This window comes from Paramormyrops kingsleyae, chromosome 5, assembly GCF_048594095.1.
Source record: "Paramormyrops kingsleyae isolate MSU_618 chromosome 5, PKINGS_0.4, whole genome shotgun sequence".
NCBI lineage: Eukaryota > Metazoa > Chordata > Actinopteri > Osteoglossiformes > Mormyridae > Paramormyrops > Paramormyrops kingsleyae.
In genome coordinates this window covers 12,711,949-12,725,078 of record NC_132801.1, presented here as the reverse complement: position 1 = coordinate 12,725,078, position 13,130 = coordinate 12,711,949, and the positions used below count along the sequence as shown (strand labels likewise).

Sequence of the window (13,130 nt, the reverse complement as noted above, 5' to 3'; positions counted from 1 at the left end):
GTTCTGCAAATATATATTTCTACACTGATTTAACTACACTAGCAGTTTAGGTTCTGCGCCTATTTTATGCAGTGATAGGGATTCATTAACTATTCATTCTGTGACATAATGCCGAAAAAATCCAGGATATGAAAGACTGAAACACCTAGTGGCTTTTTAATAAAGAATTTAATCAAATTGTAGACACAAGTTAACATAATGAGACACGACAGACAGCATCACGTACAAGTTCCCATATTAACCACAGACTCGGGCTTCGATACGTCAGTTGGTGTGAACTGACCTCAAATGACAAATATTCTAAAAAAAGAAAGGAGAGCTTTTGAAACCAGACAAATGTGCACAGGGATTAAATAAAACTCGTTGGGAAGATACAGCGAGAGCAATACGTAATAGCTTTACAATGGGAACAATGGTGCATTTTTTTCTGCCCCTAGCTGCCTCCACAGTCAGCGATGTGGGTGGACCTGCCCATCGTCTGCAGGATGGAGAGGAAGACTGGAATGCAGCCAGGCAAAGGCTGGGCCGCTCCAAAGGGCACTGGCTTCATGCGAACGCTGGCAAACGCCGCAGTCTCACAGGGGACTCCGAGTCCTGGAGCCATGTTTTACCAGAAAAACATAGTTCTCAGGTAAAAACACGACAAAAATGTTCATGATTACATTGATTAGTGGGAAAGCCTCCTTAGACTGACAGATTAAACCATTGAAGCGTGGTGACTGGGATGTACCACTGGGGCAGGAACCAAAAACTATACCGGTAACAGTGGTGACCAACGCTGGTGGAAGTTGACGTCGTGTCCTAGCTTCATCACAGATGCCCCCTCCCCCCAGGAAATTTCACCATCCAATTTTACCTCGTCGGTCGTTTGCTAACTCGGTGCCCCCTCAGAAGATGGTGCCCTAGGCGGCCGCCTATATCGCCCCTGGGAATGACCGGCCCCATGTGATGGCTATATAGCACCTTAGACGTGAACCTGTGACATCATTACAGAAATATCAATAATCACTTATAAGTCCATACAAGAGTCATTACCTCAAATCCAGAAACCGCAACATAAACCCTAATTTTCAAATGTAAACATTGGACAGAATGGGGGATGAGACCAAAATAGCTGGGCAAGGACACTAAGAAATAAAGCCTTTATACCTTATTGCTGTAGAATGGGGGTATTCTGGACTGTGTTTCGATAGCAGCTATTGTACTGTTACAGGAAAAGAAAACTGCTGATAGGACACGTCTGAGCATGAACGTATATAAACTGGCAGTGTAGCTTCCCACAGAAATGCAAAGATCCGCATGGACTTTTAAATACAATTAATACATTACTTATTTACATTTTTAGGAAAGCATAACAGATTATTAAGCTGGTGAGGTTGCTTGCCCCCAGTTCGGTGCATGGTTGTGGGGAATGTACTACACATGGCGGGACTAGGAGAGACAGCCAACCGACACAGATCGTCACGATAGCATGTGCTGCCATAGACGCAGACGAGAGCTGTTATGAGCTGCGATGGCACGCTGCTCTCGTGGTTTCAGCGGGTGTGTTTTTGTCTGACAGTGGCGCACACGCCCCAGAGTGGCATTTTCTGGTTCTCCACACCTTCCACCCCCCCCACTACACCACACCCCACGCCACCGAGAGAGGTGACAGATTTTACAGCGGCAGCAATTCGGGGAAACGTTTTCAGGAAAAGCACAATTTGTCTGCTTCCATGACTGAAAATGTTTCCCACTTTATTGTGGTGTGTGTCCAGTTACTGTTGCAGAGGAACAGAGACAGACAGCAATACAAAACAGCAATAATGAGACAGATCATTCATGTAGTTGTGTTTTAATTAAGAGCCCTAAATGGGGGGAAAAAAAAAAAAATCACAACTTGTGTCCCCGTTTCATCCTCAATGACAGCAGAAAACATCCAGGCCGCCAACGTACCACAACAGCCGGACACCATCAAACAAAAAACTCAGTTTCATTCATCACGACACACGGGGAACAATGAAAGCATCAGGAGGCTCTATCCAGCCGAAATCAGACTCAAATCATGAGGAGTATCACTTTGTAGATCTGGCCATCTGTAGAAGAGATGGAAAACTGAAGGCTTCCCCAGGTCTCATCCGCTGCGTAGACCGTTTATCGAAGGGATTTCCTGGGAGGGTAGCATAACTCTCCATATTTAAGCACAGACACACGACGTGACATATGGCTTCCAAACCCATAGTCTACACACACATGCTGCCCTCCCCCATGTAACATACAGATATACAGTAGACATCTAGAGATCAGATGCACAGATGATAGAGGTGTGAGGGGCGGAGCAGGCCACTCTCCTGTGAGCCAATAGGAGCCCTTAACACAGGGAACTCTAGGTGAGGCTGAATTCCCTTTAGTCAGACTTGCATCCGCGGCCGCATTGGGTGGGTGTCATGCTCCGTGTCACTGGCTTACGGTCAAGCTCTTTGCACAAGAGGTATTACAACAGGACAGGAAGTGACAGTGGCTTTGAGGGGACGTAGCCTACGGTGGCGTGAAGGAGCATGTGATGACTGATTCTATCAGGACTCTGACGTGCTCTGTATGTACCCACTGGACATTAGACATTGTACACATTGCCTAGATCTAGGAATATGACAAATACATAACACATGATTCCAGCAAGATACAGAAGTCAGCATTGGCCAGTCTGGTCCTAATGCAGCTCAGCCTCCCGCCGCCGGCGACCACGAGCCCGACTGAAACAGCTCAGCCAGTTACGCCACATTTTACACCGGCGTTGCCCTTCCAGCAGAATCGCCAAAAGTCCATCTTCTTTTTCTGGAATGACTTGTGAAACAGTAAGACAGTTGCTGATGGGAGATTGCTGCTGTGCCCCCCCCCCCCCATACTGTTAGCATTGGGTACAGAAAGGCGCTTTTTAAAATTTGAAATTATAATACAATAAAGAAAAATACTAGATACTCCCCCCCCCCCACCCCCATGTGACAGACTGCGCTGATGAACATCTGACACACCCTCTTTCACGTCTCCAGGTGTATGCGGGGCTTAGATCCTGGAATCCACCCAGCAGGTGGAGCTGGTGGCCTCGGCCGTCATGCCACAAGCCAGGACCTCCCAGCGGATCTCCACGCCTCCCCCCCCCCCCCCACACCGGAATTTAGCTGCCGAAGCCGAAGATCCCCTTGATGTAGCCAGTGAGGCCTCCCTTGCCCTTCTGCTCCACCTTGTCGTCCAGCGGAGGAAAGGCCACGTGGTTGAGGGCCAGGTCGAAGAAGAGCGGCTTGCAGGGGATGGGCTGGAAGTCAGGCGGGAACTGCACCAGGTTGGGCTGCTTGCCGAGCAGGGAGGGGTCCAGGTGAAAGGTCTCCAGGCGTTCACAGAAGGGCTGCAGAAGTGGGGGGAGGGGTTTGTGGCGATGTCATCCATGCATACTGAACGCGCGTGTGCACAGAGATGAACAAGTGGAATGCAACAAGTCAGCCAACAAGTAGGGAGAGTCAAAATACCGTATTCAAGAAATATGACCCAATATGCATCCTGTGGACACTCGGAATGTACGGCACCTTCGGACCGTCGCCCCAGGTCCCAAATCACTCCAGCAACAAAACAAACCGTCCCCTCTAGCGTTGTGTCTGTGTTGGAGCGTTACTGAAGTATTCAAGTAATGAAGTTAGACTGCATAATTACCAGTAATTGCTATTAAGTTTGCTCTGATTCATGTTTAGTCTTGTACCAATAAACTAAGGCAGAATATGAAAAATATGATCGTTTGAACATAATAAACTAATGAATGAGCATGTATAACACACACTTCACATTTTTTTTTTGTCCAAATGCACATCAATTGCTCGTCTCTTTTCCAATTGCTTTTCTTCGCCTTTATAATATGTTATGCATTTGTCTTTTCCTGTGGTGTTAGATAACAGCTCCTGAGATGCCAGTCTCAGTCTCAGTCTCAGTCTCTCTCTCGAGAAACTTCACCACAGGCTTTCAGATTTCGCTCTGACCTTTAAGAGCTTCCAGACTGGAAAGCAGCAAAGATGAAAGTGCCCAGAGGAATTACAATTAGAGTGAACTGCCTGCTAACGAGAGACCCAAGAGAAAGTTCACTGGTTTACTGGTGAATATTTAAACGGCACTCACATTCGCATTATTAACTTATTAGTTACATCACTGCCATGTGAAATACTACCAACCTACACACTGATAATGTCTCCCCCCCCCCCACCACTGAAACACTTACCTTGTTATCTTTGACCTGCTGCTGAGGTGTTTCCACAACATCTTCCGTGTCTGAAATTTAAAAATGTCCTTATGGGTAATGCAGAAATACCACAATGCAGTGAAGCACAAAGTCAAAAGTCACTGCAAACCGGGACATAAACTGGTACGGAAAAATAATACAGAGTGAGACACTGTAAGCAGGCGTCCAACAAAGTGTGAGCTTTATGTTCAAAACATCTGTACCCAGGTTTTTCTTTCTTTCTTTCTCTTTCTTTCTTTCTTTAGTAGCCTGAAGCAAGCTGCTTAACCTGAATTAATAGGGAAATCTAACCTAGATAAATATATTGTATATAATTCACAAAGTAAAGAAAGCATGAAACGCCCTGTATTTAACCAGAAGAGGTACTAAGGCCCAAAGATTAATCTTATTACCCAAGAGTAATCAATTCTTGGATTTGAGCTTGAGAATGGTTATGTATTGTCTAAAGTTGCCATGAGTTTTATAAAGAGAACTCATTAACTCAAGCCCTTTTAATCGCGGAGACATGCTGCATGATGTCATCGTGAAACTTAAATCAATAGACAGCATAATGTGCTGGCAAGTCGAGGCAAATGAGGCATGTGACCATCTCATTGACAAACACTCCTCTACGCATCTCTCTGTCCATCATTCGCCACAGCCAACACCCGACTGTACCCACCCAAAATGGCGGCCGCCTGCAGTGAGTATTTCTCGGCGTTGACCTCTGTGATCAGCTCCTGAACATCAGGGAGGTCCTGAGGGAAGGGAGGTTCGAGTGTCAAACATCTGTCCAGACCAACAGAAAATCTGACACCTCATTTGTCAGTGAAATGGGACCAGGAACAAACTGAATGGCTTCATCAGCCATGCTGAACTTGCAGAATATATATGCCTTAAGTCAACCCAACAGCATCAAGGAGAAAGTCAGATTCAGGGGCTGAATCTGGATCCCAGGCAGAAGCCAAACCTTTCGTAAGACCAGAGGTATGATGGTCACTGGTACTGAGAAACATTCTCTACATCGTCTGCCAATCCATAAGAAACATTGAGTATACAGGGATCCTGGAAGCACATTACAGAACTAGCAGATATATCTTTATATATCCCAACCCTGCCTACCTTCAGACTGTTGTTGAGGTTTTTGGCCTTTGACTGAACCTCGCAGGCGTACTTCAGAACACGCTCATACAGAACCAGGGCTTCGCTCCACTTCTTAACCAGCACGTAGGACTGGGCAATGAAGAAGCACCTTCCGGAAGAGAAAGGGGTGACTGTCTGGGTGTGCCCTGACTGCATTAAGGATGCTGTCTCTACAGGACACTAACAGTGACCAGCACATGAAAGCTACCAGCGTCCATCTGACATTTCGCAAGGTCAGTCCCTCCTGTAGTTGCACTTCTGAAGTTGGACTTTCATCCCACACTAATCACAGGCAACCAAGTCTCTGAAGGTACCTCTGAACACCAAGTCAGGTTTACGTTGAAATGAAGGGAGCACACAAGACAGCCACCCTACCTGTAGGCTTTGTAGACCAGCATCTTGAGAGAGACCTCTTTCTGGAAGGTGCGGTCCTCTTCCAGTCCCTGAAGGGTGGACAGCTCCATGAGACTCTGCAGGGTGGAAAGAGACAGATGTTTAGAGATGGTCAGTACGTGCAAGATTGTCACTATCTCACTGATGAATCGTATCGCTTCTCGGGGAGCCTTTCGCTGAATGGAGCAAAGGGCGCTGGTGAAGGCGTACCTGCAGGATGATGATGTACCGGCAGGATGATGTCGTACCTGCAGGATGATGTCATAGAGGCGGATGAGGTCCTGGGGCCTCGGGCTCCTCTTGCTCTCATCCGGCTGGACCTCCTTGAGTTTGACCTGCAGCACCCGGGCCATGCTCTCGTTCCGCTTGACGACCGTCAGCAGCTTGATGTAGGTCAGGTAACTAGCGGCAGTGACACGCGGCGCACGGGACGGTAAATGACAGGGCTGCGTTGCAGAGGTACTTCACATCGCAGGGATGCTGGGGCTTTACCTGTGCAGATACTGCAGGTTGGAGACCTTCCCCACCTCGCCATCCGCAGCCCGCTCTCGCAGCTTCTGCAGTCGGAAGCATGAGACCATAAGAGACCCAGAGACCACCAGACCACCAGAGGGCGCCGCTGGAGGGCCACTTACTGCGTCGGCTTTGATCTCCTCCCTCACGGCCTGGATGGTATCCCTGCACTCTGCTAGCAGGGTCTCATAAAGACGCTCCTTCGTTTCCTCGTTCGCTGCCTGTGAAAAATGACATATGTGGGGGGTGTACCAGGAAGGGGGGGGGGGGGGGGAGAGACCTGAAAATTCCACCCCCCTTAAAAATACACAGGTATTGTTAACTCTGACATTCCTGCGCTACACCCCATTCTGGCATAAAGGCAGCAGATCCTTAAGTGCTGTGAGAAGTGGAAATGCAGGTAAAGTCGCATACTTTAGCCTCCCGTCAGGCGATGAATTCTGCAGCATTCATGTAGGTTTGCCCACAGCGTAGTGAAGATTTCCTTCTCCCACGGATCAGGTGCACTGCTGAAGGCTGCAAGCTACCTTACCATGGTACCTTTCCCCACTAATTTTATCACGTTAAACATGACTCACTCCATTCAAAAAAAGACTAACAATCATCGTACACAATACTCTTCAATGACCTTACGTATCACCGTCACCCCACTAACCTATATATTAAGCTGAATTAATTACTACTATTATCAATATTACTATTGAGTCATGGTGGTCAGTCTTCAGGTCTAACATCAGCCACTAATCATGCGGTGCGATATCACGGCGCCCGTGCCACAGCACAAGACAGAACAGCATCTGCTGGCGTTGTTGACGTTGGCATATGTACGCAAACGAGAGTCTACAGCGCTTATTTCCGTGTGTCTGCGATACCGTGCCATTGTTTAGAAAATGACAAGCCATGACTCAGGGGAAAGGTCTGGCGTCGCTAATTCAGGCTTGTACTTCGACTCACGACCCGGTAGTCAAAACATAACCCCCGGTATGAGTTAAGGAAATACCTGCGTGAACACAAACACGCTCAATTTTACGCAGAAGAGGGGTGTAGAGCCGCAGATGCAACGTGGGATGCCACGTAATGCGCCAGGCCATTAAAGAAAGGGAAAAAACACACACACACACACACACACACACACACACACACACAGAGGGAAAACAAAGGTGGAACTCCTGGCAACCAGCTCCCCATCATGCAGTAAATATGCGTCGCCTGTCAATGCGTCTAAACACGGAGAGCGTGGGTAAGGAAAACAGACGGATCACGTTTGTTTACCGGTGCCACCCATCAGCACACGAACATCTTGCTGGAGGAAGACCAGAGCTTCCAGTTTTCCGCAGTCCCCACCCAAAAGGGAAGGGAAGGGCGGGAAGAAGCAGTAAAACCAGTCCGCTCAGCGCTCCTATGGGTCAGCCCCGAGCACTCAGGAAAAACAACCCTCTCCATTCATTCACCCCCCCCCCCCCAACACACCCCGCACCGCGACGGGGTAACCTCTCAGACGACGGCTAGCAGCCACTACTGGCTGGAGGCAAAAAAAAAAAAGATGCACAAAACCTTTGCTAGGATTACGGCGAACAATCAGGCCACAGTACTGGAATCTAGTATGAAAGGAGAGGAGAGGAGAGGAAAGGAGGAGAGGAGAGCACAGAGAGCGCAAGAGCAAACAGAATCGCAACAGGGCTCATGCCAAACTGGTGACTAAACTGCAAGGCAAAGTGTACGTTTGTGTGCAAAGAAGAGAACCAGATCTGTGCTCATGCAAAAAATCTGACAATGGCGCCCCCTGGTGGGGTGAAAACAAATAGCCGAGGGGGGTGACTGAGGGATCCCAACGTAAACTGCCGCATTAAATGAGAATCTGAGCCGATAGAGGGTCAACGGATCACTGTTTTTCTTTTTAAATTTGATTACGAAGATTTTTTACATATTCAAATTCAAATAGTGGATGTTATTCTTGTAAGTTCTAGTATTCTATGTCAGGGGTACTCAATACAATAATTTGATGCAGGCCACTCAATCGAACCCCCTCCAAATCCTATTGGGAAAATTTTCTCAGGGACAGTGGACCATGGCTTTGTGTCACTGATGGAATTTGGATCTCTGGGACAAACTACGTGGTCAACAGACACATGGTTTGTAACTAACACTGTATTGGTGCTTTTCCACCGGCATACAGGAACTGAGTCGTACTGGAGCCGTACCGCGAAGAGAGACTGGCTACAGAGCAGTTCCAGTTCATTTTGGTTTCCCACTGCAGAAGGGTCAGCACGGGGTTTAGAGAACGCTGGTGCCGTAACACCAGAGAGACTCTTATTTACCGTTCACACGGTGTACATCATGATTTACTCTGTGCTAATTTCCAAATTTTCTAGCACATCTGTGTGAATCACGGCGTCATGTTACCATCAAATGTTAATGAGATTAGCATTCACTTATGCAAATTTGCATTAAGAATAAACGCTGTTCAGCTGTTGTATAGCACTTTAAGTGGGTGATTGGAAATCTTCAAGTTCCAAGTTATCGGGAATATATAAATACATGGCGATATGAGATTCTACTTACAATGAAAAATATATAGAATATGGCCTTATTTCTTTCAGATGATCCATGCATATTGAAGCAGAACACCGGTATCTCTCTGCATTTCGACCAATCAGGCTCGGGCACGGCTCGGGCACGGCTCGGTTCTTGGTTACATGTTAACCCCAGTGTCAAATTAAATGAAGTCTTGGCAAAACGGCAGTTTCTATTCACTTAGGGGTTGTTTTTTTTTGTCCTTCAGTTAATCAACCTGGCAGCGCTTTTGGTTCCCCTGGCTTGCAGTTTACGTCACATTTGTAAATTGGGGCTGATTGAACAGCCAGGCTTCTTCTTGGCATGTTCACGTTAAGACATGAGTCGGTATGATAATGAAGGAAGAGTAGGTGTGAAGCCTACAGAGATACACGTAAGTAGGGATGGACGCACCTGCGCAATGGCGGCCTCGTTGTCGGCCAGGCCCAGCAGGAAGATGCGGGCCTTGTCGATCTTCACGGGCACGGTGCGGCCGCGCCACTCCACCTCGCTCATGGTGGCGGCCTGCCTCGCCCTGGTCTGCGTGATCAGCGCCTAGCGACAGAGGCGAAACCCCGCTAAATTGCTGTATTAACATGCCTGCGACATGCGAACTAGCCACTGATACAATGCGGCATATAAATGAACGAGGACGCAAAGCCTATATGATGGCTATTTAAGAATAAGTGCATCAAAATGTGAAAAATTTTAACTGAATTTAACTGAGACAGCATCATTAATTTGATTTATTTCCCTATGTCTGTGGTGCCAGCTTATCAGATGTATGCAGGTCGATTCTCACCATCTGAGATAAAACCTGAGGAAATACTCTGCTTTCAGCTTCTAAACTTTTATCATACAAGATAAGGTCATGAATCACCTTAGTGCACCAGGGGCTACGCAGGAAATTTCTTGATGGATGATTTATTTTTTCCTAGAAGTTAATCCAAGACTAAACTGCTAGTTATTTAGGTAGAGATCTTGACTAGGCTGCCGTTCGTGCTCTTCACTGCTGAAGTTACCCCAAAGCCCGAAGCTGCACTGACCTCCAGCTTCTCTGCTATCATGCCGCCGCCTCCCCCGGCGCTCAGCCTCATCAGCTTCAGGTCGTTGATGGCATTATGGTCACCTAGGAGTCAGAGCAGACTGTGAGAGGCGGGACAGCGCGTGCAGGACGTGCGGGTCGCTGAGGAGCCGCCGCGGCCCTCACCGATGTTGTAGGCACAGTAGCGGATGTTAGGAGATATCTCCTCCACGCGCTGGTGGTACAGCACCGACTGCTCCTCAGTGAAGGCACTGGCCAGCTTCTCGTAGATCGTTCTGGGCACAAAGACACACAAGGGGTTAAATACGACGAGAAACGAAAGTGATCTCAGAATACAGTGCCCCTTCATCTTACATGGTCAACTGGTTCCACAACCAACTGCGATACTCCAAAACCGTGTAAGTTCAAGCCCGCTTACATAAAAGTGCCTATTTACTTTGCATATACACCTACTCCCAACCTGTCATATACTTTAAATCAAGCAAATATTACAGAACTGTACCTATTCAATGTCAATTCTATATGAAAAGAGTACAGTAGGGCACGTTACCGCTAACTTTTTAAAGACCCATATCTTACACAAAAGGGTAGCACAAAACACAATTAGCAAATGCTATAGCACAGCGTATGAACAGCGAGAGCAGCTCAGCCCCCAAGCAGAGCTGGACAGCAGCTCAGTCAGGATGCCGACCAGTGGATGTTTGAACAGACAATGTGCTGACGCTGACACACACACCACGCTCAATCCACGCGCCAATTTGAAATGATGCATTTTGGTTCGTTTTACGGCTTTTACTATATTTTCAAACTGCATAAGATGCCGGCTGACTATATTCAGAAATACTTCTTTATGACGACTGAAGAGAAACCTTCCTCGAAGCTCCTGATGACTAGCAAACCCATAGCAAACATACTTCTCTGGCCAAAACAAAGACCAGAACCCACACACCAATGTGTTTCTGATATAGGCGAAGGTCATGGCCATTTAAGGCAGACTCGGCTGTTATTTCACTGCCTCAATAATAACAGCATAATATCGAACGTACTTGCACTTATTGAAGGCCTCCATTGCAGGTTTCCACTCCTGCAGCTCGAACTGCACCATCCCAACCAGGTAAGCGGTGTAGGCCTGCGATCAATCAGTCAGTCAGTTAAATAAATATCTTTGGAGGAGGGTGCAGAAGGCATAACTTCCCCCGGCCGCTGGCCGCCATCACCTGGGCTTCCAGCTTGGTCTTGGCGTCCACGCGGCGGCTCTCGCACAGCCTCTCCAGCTGCTCCGCGTGCTTGGCCGCCTTCCGCAGGCGAGCCATCAGGTGGAAGCGCTTCCGGGGCTCCGTGTTGGCCTCCATCTTCAGCTGCATGGAGTAACTCCAGGCCCGTTCTGCCTCCATCAGGACCAGCAGCAGGTACCTGTACAGAGTATTATTTAGCACTTCATAATTCAATTCAATTCAATTCAATTCAATTTTATTTATATAGCGCATTATCACAACATTACATTGTCTCAATGCGCTTTACATTTCTGCCTCGTAAGGATGCATAGAGAATAATGCATAGAGAATGGGGACACTATTAAGAATCTGATGTAAACCGTGTAGAGTGTGACCATTAGAGAATGCAGACCAATTACTGCTGTGCACAATGTGCCAGAAAGTATGAATTAGCACCTTGTGTTGGCTTAGAAGTTTCTGTATCTGTTAGCTATTTTATATTAGCCTTTGATGTATGAATATGTACTTTTTTTTTTTTAGTGCTGCAGCTTATCACTATGTTGAAGGACAAATATATTATCAACCCTCTAGCCAGACAATGTGCAACAAGCTGAAGCTGCCAAGGTTTGCTATTGAAGGGAGGGATTCGCCTCCTGATTGGCAGCGAAAGAAAAAACGGGAAACAGGGAGCAGCAGACGGGAAGCAGGAAGACATGTAACATGAGTACTGGAATGTTGCTGATGAAGCATATCGAGAAGATGGGACTTCCATTATGGCACTAGATAGAATTCAGTAAAATGTAAGGTGTTACCAAGCCCTGGAAATTTTACCAGCAAATGACAAACGCTTTAAAAGGTACCTGTTGTCAGTGAGCATATCCTCAGTCACTTTCTTTCCAGTGAACTTGTGCCTGTTGCCCATTTTGAAGCCCAGCGTCTTGCGGAGACGCCGCAGGCGGCGAGAACAGTACCCTCTGACAGGACAAGGACAAGCAGCAGAGCTTAGGTGGCAATACTGGCACATTGCAGAAAATTCCCTCTCGACATCATCTTTCTAGAGCACAACCAAGACCCAAATGGTATTACTGTTATGTAACATTAGTGCACCCCCCCTCACCTGTATCTCTGGTAATCCCCATGCCTCAAGCCATGCTGCTGCTGGGAGTCCTTAATGATCTGCAGAACTGAGAAGGAGCGTTAAGGAACCCTTTGAACACCCGCCGAAACCCGACCCAAATGAAGGGATCTCAGACCACGGAGAACAGACTCTCAGATATTTATAAGACATACTGATTACGTTTTTGACATTCCATCTGGAAGCATACGACATGAGTGTTCTCATTGAACACATTCGTTTCGAGCAATATGTTTAGTGAAGGTCTGCAGTTACCCATAAACATCAATACGGTTCAAATGTTAACACCGTTAAAATACTACTAGCAATCAGACGCTTATGTTAATAATACAATATTCATATATTAGAAATAAATATGGGCAATATTCATAATTCTTCAAAATTATCACATTCATGATGTATCTCTTGTAATTTAATCCGACATTATTCTAAAAACAAGTTAAAACAGGTACTAGATGTTGATACAGCTGTGACACGTAGACTAACTAACTAAGATGACTGGCCAATCGCTAACCCCCACCCCTCCCGACCATGTCTATATGAACTGCTCAATAAGGTGAGAGATCATACGTCTAGTACCAATATTAATCAAGACGAAACATCGATGATGAACTAATCGCAAGGATACTTTCTAGTCCAAGTGTCTCGTCGGTTGTATTCTCTTTATTTTCATCCATTCCGGTAAGTTTAGCCTCACTCTGCTTTTCACCGGCCATCTTTTCGACGAGCATACCACCGGAAGCTGGAATAATGAACCGGAACCTAAAGCAAAGGTCAACTCTAGGGTGGAGCCTAACTGACGCCATTTTTGTTGTGTCTGAAAGCAGATTTTAACGACAGTTGAAGGTTTTGAAATAGGTTTGTGGTACACAGGACTAAACAATATCAATCATA

The 13,130-nt window shown here is 46.8% G+C and overlaps 1 protein-coding gene across 1 annotated transcript; it reads right to left on the bottom strand.

Moving 5' to 3' along the window:
- Positions 1–1,818: 1,818 nt before the first annotated feature.
- srp68 (signal recognition particle 68) lies at positions 1,819–12,983 on the bottom strand. The gene is made up of 16 exons (XM_023820599.2): positions 12,865–12,983; positions 12,219–12,285; positions 11,962–12,075; positions 11,105–11,300; positions 10,934–11,016; positions 10,053–10,162; positions 9,889–9,971; positions 9,257–9,397; positions 6,412–6,510; positions 6,269–6,333; positions 6,025–6,178; positions 5,759–5,853; positions 5,363–5,492; positions 4,923–4,998; positions 4,241–4,290; positions 1,819–3,382 (listed from the first exon to the last, which is right to left on the bottom strand). Exons 1-16 carry the CDS (start codon positions 12,965–12,967, stop codon positions 3,155–3,157), a joined length of 1,794 nt encoding a protein of 597 aa, XP_023676367.1. The 5' UTR covers positions 12,968–12,983; the 3' UTR covers positions 1,819–3,154.
- Between the last annotated feature and the right edge of the window lie 147 nt (positions 12,984–13,130).